At 40.3% G+C, this 27,908-nt stretch overlaps 1 protein-coding gene across 5 annotated transcripts in view; it reads left to right on the top strand.

The window, feature by feature from the left end:
* Nucleotides 1–15,333, top strand: part of LOC111874215 (tyrosine-protein kinase Abl) — a 50,461-nt gene extending 35,128 nt beyond the window's left edge. For 3 of the 5 annotated variants that reach the window (XM_033755408.1, XM_023869534.2, XM_023869551.2), the window contains 6 exons: nucleotides 1,443–1,698; nucleotides 2,537–2,668; nucleotides 4,609–4,741; nucleotides 7,328–7,446; nucleotides 11,358–11,605; nucleotides 12,362–15,333. In XM_033755408.1, coding sequence (XP_033611299.1) covers nucleotides 1,443–1,698; nucleotides 2,537–2,668; nucleotides 4,609–4,741; nucleotides 7,328–7,446; nucleotides 11,358–11,605; nucleotides 12,362–15,046 — 3,573 coding nt within the window. In that variant the 3' untranslated portion in view covers nucleotides 15,047–15,333. The remainder of the gene's footprint in view (nucleotides 1–1,442; nucleotides 1,699–2,536; nucleotides 2,669–4,608; nucleotides 4,742–7,327; nucleotides 7,447–11,357; nucleotides 11,606–12,361) is intronic. The other 2 variants (XM_023869542.2, XM_023869546.2) reach the window with 2 other exon arrangements.
* Nucleotides 15,334–27,908: the final 12,575 nt, after the last annotated feature.

Raw genomic sequence — 27,908 nt, 5'->3', positions numbered from 1 at the left:
TTTAAGATCATTTTAGTGAAAGTTTCATCCTTCAAGGCGTACCATTCACTGCTGAAATACTAAACAACCTGCTTCCATGGCCGAGATACAGGGCGCCCATATTATAAGGTAAGGTTATAAAACCACCATTTAAGATCATTTTAGTGAAAGTTTCATGTTCCTATCTCATAGAATTTAAGAACAATGATGAATAAATAATTTTCGAGCAAAATTTAAATGGCCGGCTGAATATATTACCGCAGGAGCCGCGGCCGCGGAATTTAAATGACCACGTCAAAGGGTTAAGGGGAGAGGACTGCAGACATACTTGGATGGACAATTGAATTAGTTAAAATACTGTTCTCACTGAAAACACATTAAAAATGTATTCTTCATTGGGTGAGAATGAGGCCCATTCAAAGTGTTTTTTTTTTTTCCACAAGTGTGCAATATTTAGTGTGCTGTGACTTAGCACCTTATAAGTGCTGCCTCTACACGCATTCTTCTTGAGGCCCTGGTTGTGTGGTGTGCCATATTGTATTCCTTGTGCATATGTTTTTGTGCTCTGGATTTGCCAGGTCATATCGAATTGGATGTTGTTGTACACATGCTATTAATTCTACATTGTAGGAAGAAACCTCTGAACATAAATGTCAAAATTTTAGAGTAGTTACTACATCCAGTAAGTGGGAAACTCTGGCCTGTAGTGATACAAAGCAAAACATATTCTGTTGATTTGTATGGCATAACCCTGCAGTGGTGTACCATGTTGTTTGTCTATTGCCACTGCTTGTGGCCTGGTGCAAGCCCCTGTTTATTTCCACATTTTCAAAGAATCTAATATATGTTTTCATATTATAATTCTGCCCTTTGTCCTAGTGACAAGACATGACCTATATTGTTTATTTTTAGACTAACCTTAACTACCTTCCAGTAAGTTCGTCTATATGTTTGAAGCCTGAAATTCATCTAAATGACACAAAAAGTAAGTTGCTATCACACAGAGAACGCATATGCCTCCATTATCAAGATCAGTTTGTTAATGCTGTTTAGTTCAATTGTTTCTGTTTATTGTGTGAATTGTACAAAACCCATAAATAGACACTGTGGGCAGATTGCTAAGTTTTTAATGTTGAAGCAAGTGGTACATAAAGTAACCATTGTGCTTTAAAGGGTTAATGATTGAACATCATGAGCATAGATCTTTAGGCGATATGTTCCGTGTGTATTATTCTTTTCCTTCTGTTCTCATATGCAGGTCTGAACTGTAAACATTGCTATAACCTGAAGAGAGTCGTCTTCCGCATTCCAAGCCATTCAACTGCTCTGAAGATGGAGGCGCTACGTTCCTCCGAAACGTCGGCCAACAAGAAGAATACACGGTGCCTAAACCCAGAAGACGACTCTCTTCATTGTCATCGCCGTGAAAACCTCAAAACTTACATTGCTATAACCTGTTTCAGTCTGATGTATGGGCATTTGGAATTCTGCTATGGGAGATAGCTACTTATGGAATGTCACCATATCCAGGAGTAGACCTCACAGATGTCTATCATATGCTGGAGAAAGGATATCGTATGGAATGTCCCCCTGGTTGCCCTCCCAAGATATATGAGTTGATGCGTCAATGTTGGCAGTGGAACCCCAGTGAAAGGCCCACCTTTCAAGAGATACACCACTCACTTGAAAACATGTTCCAGGAGTCAAGCATCACAGAGGGTGAGTCCTGATACATATCAGTCAGCTTTCCTTATCAGTATCAAAGTATACAGTAGCTGAAAATTTACTGATGGAATTACACCATAATTTGAGACATTGAAATGTACTAATGTCATTAAAATATGTACATATTTGGGAATTATCTGAGTTACATGCAAAAGCTCTACTGCAATGTTTGCTCAGCACCTTGTGTTCTCTGTCAGGTCCACAGTAGGAATCACAGACAGTTTACATTCTTGTGATACTACTGGACGAGATGAAGGACGAAAATAAGTCCAAATGTTATGTACGTGCTCCTTGAGACGATGCATGTACAATATTCCAGCATTTTATGTGAAGTCAGATGATTATGAAATGTGAGCAGTCACACTGTGTCTTGCTCTGATTTCACCATTTGTTATGTCCAATTTCTGATACTTTAGTATTAGTAGTCCGGAGCCAGGAGATGCATAATGTAGCCAGCAGAAACTTCCTTACATTGATCGTATTTCCGTTATTGTTTGTTTCTGTGTTTAAGAGCCCTGTTGTGTTAGTGACACTGGTTGGGTGATAGGAAGAGCAATATTGGACTGTGATTGCTAAGTTTTTATTTCACATGTAGGTTATTAGGTGATGCTCTCAGTAACCCAGGCTATATAGTGTTGAATGATTAAATGATAATGAATAATGAATAGGAAAGGATGTGGAAGGAAACAGTCATGGCCTGATATCACAGCATTTGCCTGAAGGGTTAGGAAAACAGAAGAAACAAAGAAACCTCAGCGTAGTTGATGCCTTGGCTGAGATGTGAGGTCTCCTGAATGTAATCTGTAATGTGATATGAAGGTACGTGTTGCAGAGGTGGAGAAACAACTTCAGGGGAGTGGAACCCCTCAGCTGGCCTACAAGAAGCCCCATGCAGGCAGTACAGGGAACATTCATGGCTTGGTGATGATGTCAGAGCAGGTTGCTGTTGCAGGAATGGTGGCAGGTGAGTACTCGGCTGTGTGTCAGTGTTGCCATTTGAAGAGGTTAGTTAACCTCAGGTCTCTTATCCTGTAGTACTGTGACTGCCTCATATGTAATCCAGCTAGACCAAAGTCCTTTGTCAGTGAGGTCCCTTCCAGAATTTAGTAACTCATTTTCTGTGCTCAGAATCAAATTTACAGTTTTGTCAGTAAAATGTACTCCTTCAGTATCTTCACTTCAGCTTCTGATGGAGGGCTGATGTAGCTGCCTATCAGGCTGCAGACCCTGCTTCTTTGCCCATTGCACCCATTTATAGAAGGTTTTGTGGGCCCCGTAACAAGTGTGGATGCTACAGAGAAGAGAAAAATCACATGTTCTCCTGGGAATCAAACCCAGCACAGCAGAAGTCAAAAGTCTACAACTCTGTCCAGTGTAGGTTGAGTGGGAAAATTTCGTTTTCCTTGTGTTGGTACCATACGGAGAAATTTTATCTCTTCAGTGATGATTTCTGTCTTGATAGTTCTTTGGTGCAAAGCCCATGTGTGGAGTTCTTAATTTTTTCATGTTTTATCTTAAATCTTGCAAATGGTTTGTGCTGTGCATAGCTTGTATATCCTATCTTGGTACTGGTACACAGGTGTCCAGAGATAGGGACTAGGTCTATTGACTGGGCTAAACTGAGTATGTTCCACCTGAAGATGGAGACAGAATCCAGCCTCCGAAACATGGTTTTGAAATATAAACAGGACGGTGTTTTTAGATAAAACCAGGACGCTGGAGAATGTCTAGAAACATAATATTGTAACGTGTTTTGTTACTGAAGACGCCGTTCAGATTGTTAATTGGTTTATTCAACAACCTACAAGTCTCAGCTACAATTAATTATAACACTGTTATAGGTTTTCACAATTTACAACCCCTGTTCAATATTCAATTCACTCTATTGTCAGTAGTCTACATGTTTTTATAACGCAGGAGGTATACAAGTGCAACTGTATCACACACTCCCAATTATTACTCGGTTATCACGAACTATCACTGATTCTCACACACGTGTCTGTAACTCGTAACTCGCCGCTGGCTAGATTCCAACTCAGCTGTCTTCGTAGGCAGTGTAGCTCTCTTATATAGTCTCAGTGCCAGCCTGTTACGCAATGGGTACCGCTGTTGCCTGTTACCCGTGTCACAGCTGCATTGCGTGTTACATCACCGTGGGGAGAGGGGCGGGGTGTTAACTCGCCTATTACCGTAGTAACAACAGCACTATGATGCCGCCACGTACCTCTGGGGAGGGAGGGGTCCTCCGTTGCGCAACATGTCACAATATTTATATCAAACCCAGATTCCTTGGTCATCCAGCTCATGGAGCAGTCACTGTATAGAGTGAGCTATTCTGACTCTCGAAGGTTACATGTGTCTTATGAATAGTACAGATGAGACTTCCAGCTGGGAATTTGTACATTATTATATGAGAAGATGGTCATACATGTCCAGAACTGTTATTTTCAAGAAGGCATCACCATCAAGTATGGAGATTGTCCCGACTGTTAAATTTTTCTGTGACACCAGGTTTACTAATGAGACGACAACAGATGATGCTTGATAGGTACTTTGTTGTAGAGTGTTGCATTCTGATGGACATGCTGCTTTGGAATGTTAGTGTTTGTGTTGTTACTTAACACTGAAGCCAGAGAGAGAGTGACCACGGGGGGTGGGGAGTTCAAGCCAGCTGCGTGCTCCTCGACATTGCCGACATTACACACTCTCCATCAGTCAGTGCCAATAACAAACCGAGAATTCTGTGAACAGAATGAAAGCCAGAATATATGATACAACTGTTTGGATTGGAGGAAGTGCAGAAGGGGGTACTTGCTAATGCAAATGGGTGGTGGAACATTGGTGTTCATTCTTTCCCTGACTAAGGTTTAGTTGAATTTGCTAATGATTCCTCCACTTTGTCAGATGGCGCAGTGAGCAAGCTGAGTACATTCACAGGAGGGCCAGTACACAGTACCAATAAAAGCAGTTTGGTGCAAATGCGTCGGCCAACCAACAGGAAAGGAAAGCAGGCACCTGCCCCTCCAAAACGAACCAGGTAGGATTTCTCTGTAGATTACAGGTGAACAGCTGATATAGTCAAGTGTCAGCTGCCCATCACGTAATGTATTTAAAAAGTTCATTCTTGCAAAATATGGCTAATTGTTGGCTAATTTACGTTTTCTGAAATAGGTCTATTATAGAGATGGCTTATGTCTGAGTGATGTGATCCAAGGGATCAAGACATCTAATTGAATGAGTGACTTGCATCATCAATGATGTCTTGAATCACTGAATGTCCAGGGTCTTCTGGGATGTGGCATCATGTAGTGTGGTAGGTGCTGCTATGGTCGGCATCTGTGACCATACTTGAGGGGTCACCAGGTGGGGAGAGGGTAGACAGGCATCTAATTCCGTCCCCTTGTTTTCATCACTAATGTGACTATGTTGCCTCCACTTGTTGGTTCTGTCTACCAAAATACACTGTTTCACATCCAAGTTGACTCTGATTTCCATTAGGGTGAGGGCACACCAAGGAAACTGGCAACTGCAACACAACCACAATATCCGAGAATTGTTATCGGCCAGAGTTGAACACATGTTAGTGAATGGACCAGAGCAAATTGTCGAAATGGCATTGCAACTTGTGGAGAAACTGAGAAACTCAATTTCCAGGCAACAGAACATGCCAATCGTCTCACAATTGCATTGCCGTGAGGTTTCCTAGTATCAGCTGTTCTATAATGCGCTTCAATGACTCATTTTTTTGATAAAGTGGCACGAAGGTTTGGGAAAGCTGCTAATTTTGTTTTTGTCCAGTTAACTGAGCAAGAGCCTGGTATATATGACAAACACTACCCAGACTATGCTAAGCAGCACAAAACAGATTTGGCTTGGGAAGGAATTTCTCACGAGACGAAGGAGTCTGGATCCAGGTTAAATTCTTTTGAAACCATACAAGCGCAACAGTTTAAATTGTCACAGAAGAACGGATGCACCAAATGTTTTCTTTTCCTAATATTGTATCTAAGCATCGTGTTGCATTAATACATAATTTATTTCACATGTATTTTCATCTTAAATGCAACTTACTATATAGTCGCCCATCTTCCACATCACATGGTTCAGCTATATACGGCCATCATCAGGGGTCTTTTATCTTGCTAAAGTTGTTGCACTGCATGTGAAAATTTGTATCACGTGTGAATGTGATATTTTCTAATCAAATTGACCTTAATTAATTAACATCGCAATATTTTCCCTATGGTTGTCATCCTCTCTTCTCACACCAACTCAGCCACTGCCATATTAGGACAGGATTAGTATTATCTTCCATTGAAGACGGTAAGTGGACAGAATTAAGAAATACAGTCATGCATTTCATCAGACGAACATACCCACTTAAGATGATGTGAGCAACTAATCAAACATAAGTTTCCTCAATGTGCGCCTGTTAATCTGGAAACCAGTTGCCTGCTTGAAATCAGCAACATTTCTCAGAAATTGCAGCTGTGTTGCTGTTGCGAGTTTCCTTGATGTTCCCCCGTCCTTCCAGTTCACGTACATGGTTACTGTATCTGATGCATTGTTGCTGAACAGAAACTACTTGATGTATCTGTGTGTAATGTGTTTATTGCATCTAGATTGCAATTGTAAAGTTTTATGGATGTTCATAATTAAAATCGCGGCTCTATAAAAGTGGTACAGCATGCCCCCCCCCCCATTATAGAAGGGGTGTGTTCTTGAAAATCTGTTTCATGAAGTTTCTTAACATTAAGCAGTGTTTTTTCACCGACTTCCATGTTACAAGAGGAGATGTGTTCCTACAGAAAATTTTTAGCCCACAAGGGATGCAAAAATAAACATAAAAAACTTTAAATAAATTCAAACTTCACTCACCAGAAATTCTGACCAGTGGGAGAGCTGGTGCTGAATGGGAACAGTAACTGTGCTGGGATAGTGCCGTTGGTATAGTGACTGGCTATGGGCTGTATGGCCAAGGAGTCAGGTTTGAGTCCCATTAGAGGCACGATTTCTCTCTGTTCCATGTCATCCAGACTGGCTTTGTGACCCATCCAGCCTCGTTTCCAGTGGGAACGAGACAGGCTCCTTCCTCAGGGTTGAAGTGGCTGGGACATGAAACTGACCACTCACCTCCAACTAGTTCTGAGGTCAAGAATACGTGGCTCTGTACATCCACTGTCTCCCATACATCATCATGCCATAGTGCTTAATTAGTTAAGCACAAGGACAGATTTACTTTTTATGTTTGCCACCAGCTATCCATTTACATCATGCTACTAACCAGTATTCCTACATCTCTGATGCATGCCTGATCTCAGTTTCCTAGGGAATAATCAGTTCTTTAAAGAAGGTAGTTTGGGCCGATTTGTATATCCCAAATTCCATAACTTGAATGTCCATAATGCTGGGGTGTTCTGTACCGAGAAAAACTGAATTCCTCTGGTTGAAGTAAACCTTGTCCCTTTTGTTCTTATTTGCTGTTTTTCATTTGATGTTTTGACATTTCTTTATGTTGGAATGATGGTTTCTGTGGAGAATGAGATATAGAGTTGGTGTGTGTGTGGAGTCTGTATAAGCTGTGTACTGATGTAGTCTTGATGGGTACATTGACCTTGTGTAGTCTGCTCTCATCTTGCAGCTCGTTCCGAGACAGCACCTACGCAGACCACGATCCGCTGGGCCACGCGGAAAACCAAGATGACACCTCGGACTTAAATGGTATTGATAAGATATTTGAAGGTATCCAACCCGCTTCCTATCTCTGGTTGGTGTTTTCCTTGTGTGCTGCCTGCTTTGCTTGTTTTTGCATGTTTGCCATTTGAGACACAGAAATAATCTGTTAGATGCATCATATTTCTCTCACACTTTGTAATTTGTACCCCTTCGTCCTACTGTTAGTATGACAGTGATGGTGATAACACCATTATCAACAGCAATATATTTAGTGGGTAAAATAACAGGAGCAACAAGAAGAAAAATAATGATAAGGTCAAATAAATGAAGGAGGCTGAAATGGGCAGAATATGTAGCTCCTATAGAGAACCTAAAAATATGTACACAGTTTTGGATAGGAAACTTCAAGGACTGGCTCTGCTTGGGGGACCCAGGTATAGATGGTGGTAATAATATTAAATAGAGTGTAGGCTGTGGACTGGATTCAACGAACATTTGAAACTAGATTTAAAGAACATATATGAGATATAAAGAATAATGCACAAAACTCCAAATTCGCTCAGCATGTATTAGATACTACACATTAATATGAAACAACAGCGAAAGCAATGAAAATTTTACAAATAGAAGAAAAAGATGGGGGGGTCAGGTGTTGGATACTAACGAGAGATTTCATATATATGAAATCAGAAAGCAAAACACAAATGAATGATAATTTTGCCAAGACAGACAGTCCCATATACAAAGTAATAATATCAGCCTACCAAAGCACAGGAGATGAAGAACAACAACCAGACTGAACTATCCCACCACACCTACACACACCCCACTATAACCCCCTCCCCCTGTCCAACCTAAACCTTAATGAATGTAACGTATACTACTAGACCAGTTGCAAACTGGCTGTTAACAAGCTCAGACAGTGAAATACAGAAAATAGGGGAACGTGTAAAGTAGTAAGTAGACAACATAACTTGAATATAAACATTGACCAGTACTTCACCCAACATTAAATCAAATTGGAAAGGAACAATAAAAACTGTTCATTACATTTTTTTATTTATTATTTATTTACAGAAAAACAGGCTGGAAATAATGTACAAAGCAACTCAATAGTTCAAGAATAGCTAGTAGTGCATGCCTGCCTGATGATGTCTTCCATAAGCTGAAACATGTAGCAGGACACCATCAAGAGCAGTAAACTCATTGTACGCAGTTGATGTGAACAAACCTTTGAATGTTGTGTTGTGATGGATAAAGCACACAATTGGTTTGAGCCTGGCTACTGTATCACATGACAACTTAGTTCTGTGAGTCTGTACGCATAGTTTAAATTGATTTTGTTTGTGGTCTGTCTTGATGTGGCCACTTCTTGTGGAAGGCAGTTCAAGGTTTACACAATGCACGCTCAAATCAAACTCTGATTCACCTTTTCTTCTCTTAATATTTAATGATGAAATTTCAGTTTCCTATCTAGTAAAATGCCAGTTCTTATTTCTCTGAATAGCATTTTTGTGAGAAATTCAAACCCCAGGAGGCTTTCTTTTGACACTACCTGTAAGAATCAATAAAGCATTTGATGCTCTAACAAGCTTATCCATGTTCAGGACAATGGGAATTTTGCACAACACTGACTGACTCACATGAATATTGCTAGAAAGTATATTGTTACTTCGTGCTATGAGCACAGCAGAAAATCGGCAAACTCAGGATGTTCGCCTGTCACAGTTTTCAAATAGCCTCCCTGTGCATGTAGGTACTGCAGTCACCTAGTTGAGTTGCTTCACATGTGCACTGTTGTGTTGGATGCACGTATATGAGGTGTGATTATAAGGTATTGAGGCTGAATTTGGCTCTCAGGTAAATTTTGTACAGATGTGGCCACACTAAATGCATCCTGACATGTCACTGCATGTCCAGATGTGCTCACAGCTCATTCCATTTGTGGTCAGCATTTAATGTTGGAGTGCTTTTCTGACTGCTTATGTTTCTGTAGGTTCGGAATTAATACATATGCCTAGTCGTTTGGATTAACATTTAATGAAACGGTATCTTTGTTGAACTTTTGCTGTTTATTTTTAAAGAGTATATTTTTTATCTTGTGTACAATTGAAATTATCTTTTCTGATTTAGTTGAGCATAGTTGTACTGCGGGTGATGCCGCCATGTAGTTCTGTAGATGATTAGCAATATTTTGGAGAAGCCCGCCATGTTCCTCTTCAATGTTTGGGCAGTCTGCTTCTCTGAAACACTGGTCCCCATGTACTGAAGTGCAGTGTTACATCCCAGAAGACCAGAGCACTGTGAAAGCCTCAGATTTCACAGGCTAAGCATGTCATATTTTCATGTTTTGGAGTAGCATTGCCCAGATGGCTTGTTTGCTGTTGTAAGATTTACACATGTTTGTGTGCATGTTACATTTAAAATCCAAAATCTGTTCTTTGGATTATGATGTCCTACAGGGATTTCATTCTCTAGCCAGCTGGGGTTTACATTGTCCATTAAGAGGTGTCCATGGATTCAAGCTGTATATTTGTTTTTCTCGGGTTGTGCATGTACCAGGTTGAATATTTTTCTGTTCCTGTGTTTTTCTTGCTTTGCCAACTCTGCCATTTTTCTGTGAATGGTTACAGGCAGCTTTGTGAAGTTACACAGATTTTCATTAACTCCTGAAGACCCATATAAATGGCTTTCTTCCTGTCCATGCAGTTACATTTAAATGAAAACAAGGCTCTGCTTTTTCATTGTCATCTTATTTTTAGACTTTCTGTGATGTATGTCAGTGCTGTATTCTTTGGTTAATGGAACAGCATGGACTGGCATGGTGCTGCCATCTACTGATGATGATGAAATAGTACCACAATCTGAGCACCTTGGAAATGGTGTTCATTCACATTTGGTCAAGTTTGACTTCAAAGTGAACATTAATTTTTATCTGCGAAGTCTAAGTCTTAACAATGTACAACCTAAATCAGGGGTGTCTGATGGCGTTACATACACGTATCTGGAAATTCTTGTCAGCAAGTTTACTGTAGATCTGGATAGCCACAGCTCACTGAAGTAACGTGCACAATCTGTTGTTTCTCTAGAATTTATCACTTGTGTCTGAAATATTTTGATTTCACCAACATAAGAAAAGTACTTGAAATGGATTTTATTCTCTAAGTAAATTGGTAGGTTTGTTGATCATGTGGTTTACTTATTTTATTTTATTATATTTACAGTCTGTTTAGTAACCGTGAGTAGTGTACACTGGACAGCACTGAATGGTAAGATGACTAGTAAGTGATGAATATGAACACGTGCGAGTGGCTGGGAGGGATTGAGAACCATGAAAACCTAAATTGGTAACTGGTCAAGGTTCAAGTTGGACACTACTAAAGTCATGTCAGTGGCACTGGTGCTTGAGCTGCCTTGCTCTGTTTCATGTGACAGAAATTGTTAGTTGAGAGAAAAGTCTGGGTGTACATTTTTTCATATGTTATGTAATTGAACTTTCAGGGTCAGGACTGTATAGCATTAGGTCTGGAGATTACATTTCATTAAACTCTATTTTCTGTAAATTACTATATATTCAGAGTCCAGATTTGCAGTTTTATGTAAAATTGCTGTCAAAATTGTCCAGTATGACAAGAGTACCACTCGTTTTGGTATGGATTTTATTAAGCTGTGTTATTAAATTTGGAACAAAGCCACAGAGGTTTATATCATTTTGGTTTTGCATGTCATAGAAATATCATTTGTGCCAAAATGTTCTCTTTGAAGTAAAATATTATAAAGCAGATGTGGATGAGCCAAAAATGCAGGACCAGAAGCAGTTGCCAGATAACAAACTTTAGACTAAATCAGGTATAATTCCTTCTCAAATTTAGAAATGTGGTGTGTTATGTAACAGTTTTATACCTTGCAACCCAAGGATATATCTAACAATTCAGTTTGCATGACATTATATTTAAAACCTAGTTGTGCTGTTTTAGGCATCACCAAGGACCTCCAAAGCCTCACAGCCAGCAACAAAGGTGACAGTGAAAGTGACCTGCAGGATCAGACTCCTGACACTGATGACTCTGGCGCTCACTCATACCCAGAGGCACCCACTGGTACATTCTTTCCAACAGGTGCAACCAGCTCCTTCAAACGTGCACCAATCATGGGGAATCGTGGCTTGGAACAGCGTGGAAAAAAGTCACGAACCTATCCTCCCAAGGATGCAGCATGTGCACAGGTGCGTTGCATTCATAAAGGGTGTTTCTGCTGTAGACATCCAGCATCCATTTCAAAATATAGTGCATGGATATCTGTAAGACTGCAGTGTTCTGGAATGTGATTACATATTGCTTGTTAGGTACCAACATTTTAAAGGAAGCTGCTGCCATACTACTTTTCCCCTGAAGATAGAGGCAGCATGTACCTTCAGAATATTTTAGTTGCCTACAGGGCCACATGGCACCACATCCCAGGAGGCTGTAATCATAGAAGTCACTGCCATAACCTCAAATATGGATATCTTTCTTAGCCCATTTACATTCCTGCGCATATACATGCAATGCTGTGAACTGGTCCATTTCACCGAAAGTGCCTGAATTCACAAAGGATGTGTGTCACCACTCTTCTTAGTGTTTAATGAGGCTGTAACTGTCTTTTGCTGTGCCATAGCCCTTAGTGATACTTGCATACGTCTTACTGACATATCATGGAGACATTTCTAGTGAGTAGTTGTATGTATCATAGTTCAAGAGTTTTTAGTTAAAAACAAACTGCTTATGTTGCAGTCATTGTACAGGAAAATGTTTCGTGGTGGAGGTGGGTTTATGGATGTGTTTATGACTACCGTTCAACAAGGTTTTCTTCTTGGTTATCATGTTGTTTTTGTTGAATATGTTATTCTTTGAGTATTAGTTCTGTACATGCTGTGACTGACATTCCACCATTTAAAGGAAAGAATCATCTCATCACTTAATTTTTTTTGGACTTGTTGCAGGTGGTTCAGGTGGCAGCACTGGAGGTGCAAAATGTGAAACGAGCCATTAATCGTTACGGCACTCTGCCCAAAGGTGCTCGTATTGGGGCATACTTAGAGTCATTAAGAGCAAGTGGACTGACTTCGGGGCAAGAGGGAGAAGGAGAAGTGATAGATGGAGGTGAGGCCGAGTGTGCGGAGGAAGTGTCAGACCTGGCTCCTCATCGGTCTGTGTCCCCACGTACAAACATCCGAACACAATCACAAATGATTCGTAGTAATTCATCTGGTGGTGTTGTAGGAGGCTTTCACAACCATCCACAAGCCCCATCTTCACCAACAGCTGGAAAACTAAATCGGCCACGCACAGGTGTTGTTAGAAATCATGGTGTAGATATATGCGGCAGCCTGCGAACATTCCGAACTGCTCCCAACACTTCATCTTTTCGTGGTGGTAGTCCTTCACGTGTTCTGCAGCCTAGCCTTGCAGATCTGGAATTTCCTCCACCACCTGCAGATCTTCCACCACCTCCTGAAGAGTTTGACAGCCTTAATGATGGTCCTCCTCTGACTCCAGAACCACCCCCACCACTAGCCGCTGCATCCCCTAGTCCAGAAAGAAGACATTTATGGGTGGGACCTCCTGGAAACAAGTCAACATCTCCTCACAGTTTGAGGAAGTTGGGGCAGAGTTCAAGCCTTGACCAACCCTCACCTCGCTGGCCAGCCCAGGGTGATGCGACTGACTCTGAACGAGTGGAACAGCAAAGCGACCCAGAGAAAGACAGCCCAGGATCCTCTCATACAGCAGATGTAAGAAACACAGAACCGTCGGTAGAAGAAGCCAGCTCACGATTTGGAGTGAGTCTGCGTCATCGAGAACCTTCAACAGATTCATGCAGCAGTGCTAAGTCTGGTGGTGATCATGATGACTCAGCATTGCAGCTTCAGGCTGGTGGTAGACGCAGTTCGAAGAGCAGACCACGTGACAAACCTCCAAGTCCACCACGTTCCACTCGAAGCTTGACTTCACCCAGCCTGGAAATCAAAAGTCCTGTGTCGCCTGGTAGTGATCTTGTTCCTGTCCTGTACTCTCCTAGTGAACCTGTTGCAGACCCAAATACTTTGGAGCAGCAGAGTGCTGTAGGGAGCGAAACTGTTGGCCCTTCCTCAGAAGAGAAGAAGATGACAGTGAATAATAAAGTGGTAAAGAGTGTTATTCCAGGCATGAAGGAAATGCTGGAGTTGAAGCTTGTTGCTGAGATTAAGGAGAGGGCTGATCTCAAATTTGGTCGAACAGGATTAAAGGAGTCTCCAATAAGTGATGCAGCAGGAATGGCAGTCCCAGGCTCTTCCTTGGACCCAGCTCTTCAGCTAGTTTCAGAACTTTCTGAAGGGTTTCAGTATACTGATTCAAGTAAGAAAGATTTGAAAGAGACACCTGATACTCCTCCAAACAGAAGCCTTTCAGATCCTAACAAGGGTGCTACATCCCCAGTGGACTTTAAGGCTAATCTCCGGAGAGTTAGTCGAGGATCTGAAGCAGTTAAACCTGAAGGTATTGGGCAAGTTAAGCAAGATGGAGTTGCCCTTGGGGGCTTCAAAGCACAGTTAAAGAAGTTTGAGCCAGCATCAAAGCAGGTTGGAGCAAAGGATGAAAATGATGATCATACAGGATCAATTATTGACTTCAAATCTAGGTTGAGGAAGGTAGAAAGTGGTGGGGAGAGAGTAGGAAGACGAATTGAGGGAGGGAAGGAAGATGAGGATGAAAGACGAGGAGAAGAGGATACGCGGCAGAACAGTGTGAGTGTGGATGAAGACCTCCAGCAGGAAGAAGACCCAATGAAGAAAAGGGACAGCACAGTAAGTACACACAGCCTGGATGGTGGGACACAGTTGAAAGTTGAAGAGAATGATGACAAGCGACGCAGTACGGGCAGTATCAGTAGCCTGAAGAAGCTGTGGGAAAGCAAGGAGACATCAGGAGAAGTCCCAGCATGCTCAGGTGCAGCTGGACAAGTGAGTCCTAAACTGGCCCTCAAGGTTCCTGGTAGGTTCAGAGACTCTGCCAACACTGCAGAAGAGGAGGACGAAGGACTCAAGGAGCAGGGATCATCACCAGATGACGGAAAGCCAGTAAATAAGGGACAAGGTGGTTCAAGGGTGTGGCCTCCACCTCCTGTTCCATCAGATGAGAAGCCCACGGTTCCTACAAAACCACCTGTGAAAGCCACAAAACCTATACTGTCAGCATCAAAACTGCCCACGGGCTCGGCAGCTATCTATGCCACTCCCATGTTGCCAAAACCACCTGTTGTGGCTCGTGAGACCAAATTTGTAACAGACGAGGAAGGCTGCCCAGCACCAGCCAGTCGGGTAAGTGGGGGGGAGAGAGAAAGCGTGCTAGAGATATCCCAGGCTCTAGAGACTAGTCTAACCTCCCTGAGGTCAGCAGCCACTGTGTCATCGGGCACTTGGCTTCAGCTGTCTGACAAAGTCTGCGTGTTTCATTCGTCATGTGTTGGATATGCTGACAGTATTGTTCCTCATGCACGCTTTCACTTCCGTGAGTTACTGACTCGGCTAGAAAGCCAAGCACGCCAACTTCGTTCAGCTGGCGCACGTAATTCAGCAGATAACACACGGCTGTGTGCCGAAGTGCAGAACACTGTGAGGGATGTGATCAATGCTGTACAGAGGTAGATTTGGTGGTTCAGTGTACTCTTGTTAATCCATGTTTTATACTGCTTTGAATACAGCATTTTGACATGGCTTGGATCAGTTTGGACCAATTCATGTCATGTGTTTATTTAAATAACTATTCTGGTTCATTCCTTATTCAGAAAGTGTGTAGAATTTCATTTGCATAAAGAACTTTTACAGCTGATATTATTGCTCTGAATTGCTGTTACGTATGTTTATCCAGTGTGGAATCAGTACCACACATCATAAATACTCCATTTTAAGCTTGTGGACAGTGAAGATGCTGTAAANGGGGGGGGGGGAATGGTGTTACTGTGCAGTGCTGGGCGAGTGGGTCTGTGGCCATTCAGCTCTGCACAGATGGTAAAGGTTAGTAATTGCATTTAACTTTTGCTTCAGTATTCCTCTATAAGTATATGCATACTCAGCATTAACTTTTGCTTAATGAGTAGTACAGTGGAACCCCTCAAAAAATATTTTCCCTTATTTAATGTACAGTTTCAGCGATCCCAAGTCACTAATCTCAGTTTTAAATTTCCTTGGTTTAGTTTCCAAATTCATTGCTGCTACACAAACTGAATTTGGGTTTCACTATATTTTAAGAATAATCTTGCATTATTTTGATATCAAATTATTGCTGAAGGAAATAGACCAGGTACCTGCTTTAAGAGTGGTATCTGCCACTTGTAACACATGGGGTACATTCCACTTTTGTGACAAAATGAATGAAATGCTCTTTTTTTTTTCTTTCTTTCTTTTTTTGGATTAACAAGGTATTACTGTATTGTGTTCAGTGGTGCTTGCATCACATGCACAGTGTAATACAGTTAGTTGTACAGAAGCAGTGATATGAAATATATACATATATATATAAATTAGGACAGTATGTACAGAACGACAAATTTGCAAAATGAGAGATTGCTGAATCAATGCACAGCTGTGATTCCATGCATGCAAGCTATCAGGTTAGGTTTGGTTCTGCTACTTCATTCACTGTGTGTGTGTCTACACATTTCTCTATTAAAAACAAGCTCGCTTTTAAGTTATTCTGTACTTCCTGGATGAAAACGCCATGTACTGAATTGACCTGTGTTTCTATGGTAACCATTTTCCACTGTCTTGTGAAATGGTTCCAGAAAGTAAAATTATGAGGGTACAGTAATAACAGTTGTCAGCTGAAGGTTGCGCAGGGAGTGACATGCTCATGTTAAGTTGGGCTTAAGTCTAAGGATTAATACAGTTGTCAAGAATGTTTATTATTTGAATATGTTCCATTACCCATTTTACCTGTGATACTTGTGTCTGTTGCTTGACGGTAGGCTGTTTGTTGAAATGTGAGCTTGGTGTTGTATTGGTAAGATTGCTGCATGTGTTTTTCATGAGTTTCTGGCATAATTGCAACTTAGGGACCAGTAATGCTAGGGCAGAATGTGTTAGGATTCATGCAGCTTTGGCTCCAGACTGAGATATGCGTCACGACTGACATGTACAGGATTTTATGTTGCACAGAATACAGTTGTTGGTTTTGTTGTCTGATACTTTAAGATTACTAAACAACAACAACAACAGATCATTATGTATGCTAGTCTTTATTGTTTAATCTGTAGGATATTTTGAGTGTGGAACCTGGCATGTTTAGACAGAGTTAGTTTATGAATCCAAAGATTTGAGCTAACCAGTCCATGTCTGACTGTGTGTCCATCAGAAAACTAACTTTGGTATTTTTCCTGCAGAGCCTTCTTTAAGGACTTATTTTTAATGTGAATTGATTGTAAAGAACAACGAACTCAGCATCAAGTACTGAATGAGGACTTTAATTTACCTAACTTTCATTCCCACCCTTGATGTCTGGTGTAGCAGATGTCTTTCTCCTGTTGCCCTTCACACAGTATCTGACAGATGGTGTCACTGTGTGCTTGTCCATGTCTGAATGGAAGAGTGACATAGATGGATGACAAATTTTTCAGTTATACCAATATTATGTTGGACACTGTCCAGTGTATGAGGCATATTTGATATACGATACACAACATTTTGGAAAGTTGATATGTTGCCATCCCAAGGGTCACTTGAGTGAACAGCATTGGCTGTCTCTGATGGTCAAAATGAGTAGGAACTTTTCCCCCCCGTACACCTGATGATGCGAAGGGAATTGGTTTCCAAATCATTGTATGCATTAAATATACTTCGGACACTGGGAAGTGTCCAGCATGCAGTGGAATTCCAGTTTAGTGGATACAACATTATTATTTTGCCATATTCAGTCAATTTTGCATTGGTAAATAAGCTTTATTCAATGTAAGAAATTTTTTGTCTTTTAGAACTTCTGATTCCATTTAGTGCGATCGTGGTCGAAACAGCAGTCGATATTCACGCTTCCTCTCTGCTGGCAGTCATTACCACACAGTTGTAATGACTTGTGACTGACAGGCACTGATTCTTCCCTGCACTTCCTTCACTGTTTTCATATAGTATTTTAAAAATTGATCTTATATTACTGATTATATTTATTTATGTACAAAACAGTTTCTTTACCAACATAAATAAATAAATTTTTATGCCATAATTGTATACAGACAGTCTTATAAGATGATAGTACGTCTTAGGAAACTCTGATTTAGTGTTTCAAAGGGCCTCCAGTCAGTGCTCCATTAAATAGGGATTTCACTGTAAAGTTCGTATATTGAATTAATCGTTGCCACAAATCTTCAGATAATCATAACTTTGCCATTGCTCGTTCCTTCTCACCTGTTGCATGATGCCAGTCGCATTATGGCTATGCTGAAAACCTATTTGTGTTATGTTTGCTGTGGATGAAGAGGATGTTCAGAATTTGTCCTTTCCAGCACTGTTGATGTTGAGAGGCCATTACTGTGTGAAACTCTGTGCAGCTGTTGTGGATTAATACAAAGAATCGTTTAAGTTTACCACGGTTTAAGACATTTTAAATCTCAGATGATGCCTCAGAATTAATCTCTATAATAAAGGATGTGGGGGCACTATGGTACAAGCCAGAAGGTCACGGGATCAAATCCCGATGAGGTGGAATTTTTCAATTTACCTAATCCTTCTAGCTGCACTGTGACCCGAGGTTGACTCATCCTCTAACAGAAATGAGTACCAGGAATATTTCTGGGGGTAAAGGGCGGCCAGCGCATAATGCTGACAACCTCGCTGCCATCTGTGGACCAATTGTGTAGAAAATATGGGAACCTCAACATCTCACAACCCTATGGGCCTCCACGGCCTGTTACAAGGATACCTTTACTTTTTTAATAAAGAATGTGAATATGTCCATTTTGTGCATGCTACATCTTGTTGCTGCACTACTTTGTTGCTTGTAACATGGCTTGTATTTCCTCTCTAAAGGAATCAGTTGTTTAGCGTAAGGTTTGAGGTTGCTACATCAGTGAATATTAAGATTACTGTCTTTTGGGATGTGACACCATGTAGTTTGGTATGTAGGTACAGACATTTAAGAAGAATCTACTTTCTCCAGCATCCACCCTGCAGGTTCATCCAAAACTTACATACCTGTCGTCCAACCTGCATGGCATTACATCCTATGAGACTGTATCTTTTGTTAACTTGATCCTCATTATTGTTTATATATGAACTTTAGAAATGTGTGTAACTGAATACTGTGCTGAACAGCGCAGTGCAGTCATGACCTCTCATTTTTCTCTGCCCTGCTGTTGCGTAGTGTGCCAATAAGGATCACGCATTGCATTTTGATAGATATATTGTCACGTGTTGCCTATGTAACGCTACAAATAACTTCAAGCGGGTCTCAATTTTTGGCGAATATTTATTAGGCACTTGCTTTTACACTTACACAATTCACAGTGTCCCAGTTATTGTCACTTATAATGTCCTCTAGATGCTTCCTTGTCATTATCACAATTCATGCTGCTCTTGGTCTGGTGTTCTCGGCAACTGCTAGACTTCAACTCTCGTCTGATGCATTGAACCCCCTTACATAGGCCTCTCGCGGACCACAAAGAAAATAGCCTATATTGTTGGAACGTGTCTACTGACTGATTGCATAGCAACGGTTGTGGCACAGACTCCATAGTAAACGCCTCGCTCCCATTGTTGCCTCGCATGTATTCGGTCGTGAGGTGTTTCACAGTCAATTACCTAGCAACGCTGTGTCCATCCACGTTATAATATATATATATATATATATATCAACAACTTTTGGTCATTCCCCATTTCATCCCTGAAGATGGAGACAGAGAAGGTCTCTGAAACATGGTTTCTAATTCACCTTTGATATTTCTGTTCACCGAAGATGATTTATAATAGGAGGGGTTAGTAATTAGTGGTGATAGGGAATGACAGTTTTCTTGTTTTGTTTGGTGGTTTGGTGTTGTGCCATTGCAAGAGAACATATGTTGTCATGAGAGGGTTGTTGTGGTCTGTGTTGTATTTGCCTGGAGAAACTCAGGAAAAGCTCAGGCAAGGATTCCTCATGGACAGGGTGGCACATCTTTCATTGTTCATTTAGTGGTGTGATGAAGTGCCAGCCAGAAGGCAGAATATGCTCTCTGTGGCTCAGTAGTAGGTTTAATGAGTATTTTATTCATCTTGACAATGATTCAATGCTATCTTACAAATCAGAAAGCAAAGAGAGTATTCTTCATTGTAATTTTTGTATTAAAAAAGCAGTAAACATCTTTTCATGCAGTGGCAAATCCAGTGGTGAGTGAGCACACCTGCATCTCTAGTGCTAATGCTTGGGTCCCATTGTTTGAAATGTGGAATATTGAGCAGACTGGCTGATTCATATTCTGGAGGCTTGATCTTATTCAGGACACCAGGAATTCTGACAACTTAGTTTCCCTGAGTCCCTCCAGGGAAGTCCCAGGATAGTGCCTTGATTAGACTACCACTGCTTCCTTCCAGATGCATTACAATTCATCACTCATCCTGTCATCAAGGTTATGTAATGTAGATACTGACATTGTACAGTAATCCACAGAAAGGAACTTTATAATGAAATGTGCAAATGGAACATGTAAGTAAACAGCTAAATGGGTGTCTTGATGAATATGAGAGCCCCAGAAGGTGGAGAGATCTCGGTGCCTGTCCATTCTGGTACATTTCCTTACCACGGACGTGAATGTAGAGGGTAGTGTCATCAGTAGCAGTGAAGCTGCATGCACATGTAAATATATTCAGAATGCTTTGCCCACTCTGAAGTAGTGATGCTGCTGACATATCTCTTGCTAGGGTTTACCCGGCATCTTGGCCTTTATTCCATAATTGCTTGTGATACAAGATATGTTGGCATCTGATGCACATGTTGTTTTGATTTGGGGCAGTTTTGCCAATTTCATGAATTTTGACATGTCATTTCCCCCAAGTTGCTGGCTGACACCCCCCCCCCCCCCGCCATTACTCCTGTCAATGGACATAAAACTCACTTGTGCCACCTCAGCTTGCCTTTTGTAACATTCATCAAGCAGTATGCCTCTCCCTTGTAGTGAATGCTGAGACAGTACCTTAAAACAGGTCACAGTTGCTTCCTTCCATATCCTCACCTATTATTCACCATCGTGATGGTCTTTCCATCTCAGCCAACATGATGTAACTTCTATTGTCAAAACAGTGGCATTAGATTACCTAGGAATCATAAAGAGTAGTGTCTTCTAGAATGTAATGCAGTGTAATCTGGTATAAGTTCACCAGTGTTTCAGAAGCACATACTTCCTCCCATCATGAAGACCATGAAGATGGAAGGAGTACATTACTCTTTCAGGTTTGCTTCTAGGAGCAAAGACTGGTGGCTGCAGCAGTTGTTGCTGTGTTAATGTCCCCTCAATCAGATTCTGAAGATGGAAATGGCAAAAACATGATTATACATATGCTCTTCCGTCTGGTACATGAGCACCAAGAGTACAATGATATTTTCTTACAGCATGATTAGGCATTCTCTACTCTCAGATTTCTAGATCTTTAAATTTTATCTAAAACATTGCTGACTTTGACACGTTTCCTTCCATGGATTCTTATCATATTTAATATAAAACATTAGTACATGTCCAGTGAGGTATAAACTGTTTATATGAAGGAATGCTAGTTCTGACGTATACTTTCTACATTTATTCTTATCAGTAAGGTTTGTTAAAGAGATCTCCCATAATGAAATTTGTTCAGGGGTTGAAAGATGGGACTGAGAAACACAATCAGAAATTTTGCTTCATGCAAATAATGCCTGAATACTGAAATTTATAAAGGAATAAACCATACAGCTTTAACTTGCTACATCCTCCTTGCTTTGCTGACTGTTTAACCCTGAAGATGGAGGCAATATGTTGCTCCATAACACTGGTGAAATTCTATTAGACTGCATGATGTTAGAAAGTCCAGAAAATAGTGCACTTCAAAAGGAAGTCACAAGAGGCACTGAATAATTTTCTGTCCAGACTTCACATTTAGTTAATTTTTATCGCTCAGAAGGACTCAAACTGGAATTAGAGACTTGAAGGCTTAAGTCTGGGAAAATATTCAAACTCCCATTTCATTTAAAGGTCTGAACTGGAGGTTTTCAGTTTTGTAGTTTTTCATATAAGATAAACAGCCTCTGCCACCCCCCGCCACCCCACCAAAGAAAATTTATGCAATTTTTTTTTATGGGAGAAATGTATCATCTTCTATTAATGAAAATTAGTGTACTTTTGTTGCACACCATACATGGTCTTGATATATCTTGAGACAGCATAGCCTTTTTATGTGGAACTCAACTGTAAAGGTTATTGTGCAGTCTCAGCCAGCGTTTTCCCTGATAATAAGACAGCAAATTTTAGTGGGGGTTTACCTGCCATCCTTTCATTATTTCTAATTGTGTTTGCTCTAAGGCAAGAGACCAGTGGTTTTGTTCAGTATGTGTACACTTCTCTGTCTGTCCTAAAAGGGCTGTGTGCAGTATTAACAGTGTACAAGGTTTTGATTTTCCACCATTTTGCCCCATTGCATCATAAATGACCTATAAGTTACAACTATATTATCATTTCCAAACCAATTCTTATCTCTGAATTTTAATCTAGTCAAAGTATTTCTTTTTAACTAACCTCTGAAGTTCCCTTAACAATTGTCAAACACTGGAGCTGGGGTGACTGAAGAGTCAAGATTTCATTCCTATCATGGAAAGAGATTTAGCTCTTTTCCTTAGTGTCAAGACCAAATCTGGGGCCCCTACACAGTCTCCTATACAATGGTTACTGGAGGCAGTTTTCTCAGGGAATGAAGCTGTCCACTCATCTCCGTCTAGTGCCACGGTTAAGAACAGTGAAGTTATACCCACACTCCCATGTCTTTATGGTGTGGTGTTAAGTGCAGAGATACCTTCACATTCCCAAATGTGGTCACGGTCTGCCACCAAGTTAAGGCAGGAATCTCACCCATACAGCCATGGGAAAGTAGCTAGGTTGTGGTGGATGACTGATATTTCTGAGGATGTTTAAAAAGTATTGAGACTTAAAGTTAGCAAGTACAGACTGCATAGAGAAAGCCAAAGGCCCTTAGAAACAGACAGGACAATTCTTGACACAATGCACAACTTTTTACTCAGTAATTCAGTTATTCTAGAAACTCTGTATTTAAATTTATATTTATTTTAATTTCTGTGCATATATCAGTTGTATCATATCACATTGCTGGATTTATGAATGGAATTGGTGTGTACTGTGTATGCATAATACTGTTATCTGTATATAGACTTTGCTTTTGTATCAGTCTTTTCTACATGCTGTATATACATGCAGATTTATTATAGGCGTAATGAAAGGTTTTGTTCCTAGTTTCCATGGAAATGAAGTCTGCATAGCTGTAATTACGATTATATAACATGGCTCAATATTTGACAGAGGATTTTGAATTCCTGAGATGTGTAGGAGATTTCTTGCTATTTATAGATGGAACACAGTTCATTTCATGTGATATCAGGAGTCAGAAAAAGATTTTACAGTTCTCTGTTTTATGATAAAATATTGCCAGTATATTTATACTTTACTGTGCAGTTACACATTAGTTTGGTTTATTTTCTATTTCTATATGAGGCATGCTTTTTGTACAGGTAGGAATGTGTTCCCTCTTAAATGTGTACTTTTCTGTATGAATGTTTGTACAATGAATTTAAATAAATATAGTACAATGTAGATTAGATCTTGAGTAATTAATTTTCTGTTTGTTCCATGTTGCATTGCATGGACGGCAGATATATTTAAAACTATTTACATTGTAGACTTTCATAATCAAAAGAATTCATGTACACAAATTATAGCAAGACTAGGTTATAAGGGAAGACAGAAATCCATCTGTCTTCCCCTGTGCGGTGCATACGATCTTTCGTTAGTTTGCAGTCTAATTGACTTAGAGAGATGATTTAAAGTGGCATTACATTCCTGACTGTATGGAGATGAAGAAAAAGTTACAGAATGTTCACCATGTAGTTTTATGTCCAGACACTTGGAAAAATGCCAGTGTTACTGTAGTGTCTTCAATATGTATTGAATTCACCTGTACTAAATTTTAATTCCATACATAGAATATAAATCTAAAATAGTTAATATTAAGCAGTAGCTCTAAAGTGGCTGTACAGTGAATCTTGCTTCCTGCAATTAGCACTTGAGCAATGAGTCCCCATGACAGCTGTGTTCTTTCATAGTAGGTTGTCTGTATTGTATTGGTTCTGTATCCTGCATATATAGGTGGGGTTGTGTACAATAGTGAAATTATCTTCCAAGATAGTAGCCTGGGAGAAAATGACTAAAATCTAAATGACAGTTGTGTTATGGTACTATAGCAGATGTGGCCAAACTATGGCTAGCGAGCTGCATCCAGCCATTTTAAATGATTAATGAAGCATGTGGGAAAAATATTAGTACCTTTCTTAAACATGGATTAAATATAAAAATCTCCACTGTGAGGAAAGCACATACCTCAGCACCTGCACCATTGAATCCATGTCTGCAGCTGTCTGGCTTTGACATTTGGTAAGTTTGGCCATGTCTGCATTATAAGAACATACAGGGCACATAAAAGGGTCTCAAGCTAATGCACACACCACAAAGGAATATCCATGTCTTGCAGAAGCAGAAATTTACTGAAATGTGTAAAATGAACACAGTACAAAGATGGTAGGAACCAATAATTTTAATTTCATGCATCCTGCTGTGTTACAATATAATACAACTTATTTATTTGACCGTCAAAACACAACAATAAAAGAACTTCAAGGACAATGCCCAGATATAGTTCTGCTACATGTTTCGGCCACTAGTGGCCATCATCAGGCAAACACACTTCAACAAACGTACACCACTGAACTGCAGTACGCAAAATTTGATACAGTGTCCTAAATCATTTAAGATAATTTGCAGTAAGTAGGTTATTTAAAACCAACAAAAGTCATATATAAAAAAACAAAATTAAAATTTGATTGATGTTTTTTAACATCGAGTCATTGTTTACCTCCCATACATTACGTACAATTCTCCATATGATGAGGCTCCAACTATTCCATTAATTATTGGGCCTCCTATACAATTTTATAATGAAACACTGAAATTTACTATTTGTCGACGGATATGTATGTAAAGTGGAACCAACAACTGATTCAATGTTAAAAAACATCAATCAAATTTTAATTTTGTTTTTTTATATATGACTTTTATTGGTTTTAAATAACCTGCTTATTGTATTCTTATTGCAAATTATCTTAAATGATTTATGACATTGCATCAAATTTTGCGTACTGCAGTTCAGTGGTGTATGTTTGCTGAAGTGTGTTTGCCTGATGATGACCACTAGTGGCCAAAACATGTAGCAGAACTATATCTGGGCATTGTCCTTGAAGTTCTTTTATTGTTGTGTTGTGACGGTCAAATAATAAGTTGTATATATGGTAGGAACCATTGTGAATTCTTGAACCAGGTCACTGAGCTAAGATTTGCATCAATCAGCTAGTAAAGCACTGAATTAAAATGTGGACTTGCCACAACTCGGCTGACAGATAAATAATACCCATATTTGAGTGCAAATTACAAGAGGCACATGGGAATGACGAATATTGCCTACAGGTCTTCTGAAACTAGTCACACTGAATCCAGTAATTGTTGATTTTCTTGCTTTACTCACTTTTTCCTTTTAACACTTTGCGGACCGCGCACCCTTTAAAAGGCTTTTCGCTTTTAAACATGTCGGACCGTTCGCTTGTTAACAGGCTTTTAAAACACGATAAGTTGCAACACACTATACATCTCTCTGGCACCACCCAAGTTGCACGCAGTGGTGTAATAAAACTCTGGAATATTCGCTTACTTGTCAATAAGCGGCCTCCATAGTCTAGGGGTAACGTTCCCATCTCATGACTCAAGGTACGCGGGTTCAAACCCGGCAGAGGTCGTGGAATTTTTAAGGGCGGAAAAATTCAGGGAACAAGTTCTCCGGGAGGGATTTTAAGCCGTGGGTCCCGTGTCGTAGATTTACGGCATGTAAAAGAACCTCATGTCTCTAGACCTCTGAGCTAAATTTGGTAAAAAGTTTCCCACCCAAAGTAGTTTCCAATGCCTCCGGTAGATGGGGAAGTATTAGGTACCACTGCCAGAGGAGGGGGGACCTCTCTGACAGAAGGGACTAACTATTAGATACCACTGCCAGTAGAAGGTTGGAACCTCGCTGGCAGAAAGGGGCTAATAGCAAGCACCAGTACTGGTAGGGTATGGAGACAGTAGAAATTAAAAGGGGGACGCACAATGGTCCAATAACTGGTCTAAGTGCATGGGGAAACCCACCCCCTCTATACTCAATACTTGTCAGTAAGTTGATCTCGCTGTTTTCTTAAGCCACTATAAGCGATAATGCTTTGTTGCTCTTCAAGCTGTATGTATCAGCCAGTAGTTAGTGTTGGGGGTATGGACAAGGACAAATTCTTTTCCAATGAGCCACCTGACCTGACTTGTGAGATGCATAGTTATGGTGTTTGAGAGAGCAGCAGTGACAGGGGAGAGCAAAGAATTGTGGCCACAGACAGTAAAAGTGACCATAGCTCTGACGATAATGGGGGTAATAACATTGCGGGGACAGTAAAAAATTTAAAAACTCATGAAAATCTAAACCCTCATTCANTGTTGCTCTTCAAGCTGTATGTATCAGCCAGTAGTTAGTGTTGGGGGTATGGACAAGGACAAATTCTTTTCCAATGAGCCACCTGACCTGACTTGTGAGATGCATAGTTATGGTGTTTGAGAGAGCAGCAGTGACAGGGGAGAGCAAAGAATTGTGGCCACAGACAGTAAAAGTGACCATAGCTCTGACGATAATGGGGGTAATAACATTGCGGGGACAGTAAAAAATTTAAAAACTCATGAAAATCTAAACCCTCATTCAAAATTGAAGTACAAAGCATTTCTGATGAATGTGGCAAAGCCCTGGACTACAGACCAGATGGTGGCGGCAGAACCAGAGTCAGACACAGACTTAGTGCGACCGTGCCCATCCAATCCCACCCCACGCAAGCCTCATGTAGATCCCACAGGGTGACTCTCGGGTGATATGCGGAAACATACCCTCGTGAAAATTGTGAAGCGTGAATATTCCAAGGGGAAGCATCTTTCTAGGCAATGCCATGTTTCCACAGTTCCAAAGAAAGGAGCATGTCTACATTTGCAAGTTCTCTGTAATGCCACTTCACAAAGGGGAATGTTTCCAGAAATATCACTCTCAAGCACTTCTAGAGCACTGGAAAGTGTTCTCCAAAAATTTTAGTTCATAAAATTAATTAGGAAATTCTATATTAATTTTTAAATTGAACAGTGCACAAGTTAGGGTAGTAGGTTTAAAAATGCCGGTCCCCAGGGTGATTTAAATATTTAAATCACCGGTCCGCAAAGTGTTAACCATTTGTCTTTTTCTTTTTTTACTTGCTTACATTCTGAATTCATTATCTCACTTTCAAACAACACTCATCATTTAACTTAAAAACTTTCTCACAAAATAATCTGTCCTTCAATCTCAACTCTGCAAACCCACACAGACCATTATTTCATCTTCTTATTTACCAGCAATGAAAGCCGTATTTCAAGAACCACTGCCACTGCCTCATCTTTAATAGTAACAGCATTAACATTTCAAGTATCACATAAAGATGTAAGCAAATAATCAGTGAAAAATGGCCAAAAATAATTTATCTATTTCACAATGCAGTGCTTGTATAAACAGCAATATATACCCATAAAATTGTTTCAAGTTTGTAGGCGATTAAAAATTGTGAAACATGGCCGGATTATTCTGGTAGATATGCTAATCTGATCCATATCAAATAAACTATAAGATATGTCTTTTCAGTATATTCAAGTAGAATTTCATAAATCACAACATTAAAATCACTGCTACACACTTTGAACAAAGATTTCATAGGACGGGTTTCACTCTGTTACGTTTAATTGTCATGGTACAGACAGACAGAAATCAGTGCAGAATATTCCAGTTATATTTTGGACATCTGACATCACAACCACTGAAAGTGACTGGTCAGCCTTATATGGACAGTGGACTCACTGTCCACCTTCAGTTCTTTCAAGCATAACATTTTGGAAATTGGATCTGTTTCCTTCACCTTACACCTGATCAGAGAGACAGATCCAGTTTCTAAAAACACTGTTTCAAAAAACTCGAAGACAATGGACAGTAACCATCTCTGGCTTAATTATGGACACGAGTGACAGAAGCGCTAAATTCATTGTGAGCTATCACTGACAGAAGCGCTAAATTCATTGTGAGCTATCACTGTAACAGGCCGTGGAGGCCCACAGGGTTGTTAGATGTCAACGTTCCCACAGTCGTCTCACAGATGGTG

The sequence above is a fragment of the Cryptotermes secundus genome, unplaced genomic scaffold (genome assembly GCF_002891405.2).
Source record: "Cryptotermes secundus unplaced genomic scaffold, Csec_1.0 scaffold47, whole genome shotgun sequence".
Classification (NCBI taxonomy): domain Eukaryota; kingdom Metazoa; phylum Arthropoda; class Insecta; order Blattodea; family Kalotermitidae; genus Cryptotermes; species Cryptotermes secundus.
This window is presented reverse-complemented; position numbering and strand designations above follow the sequence as displayed.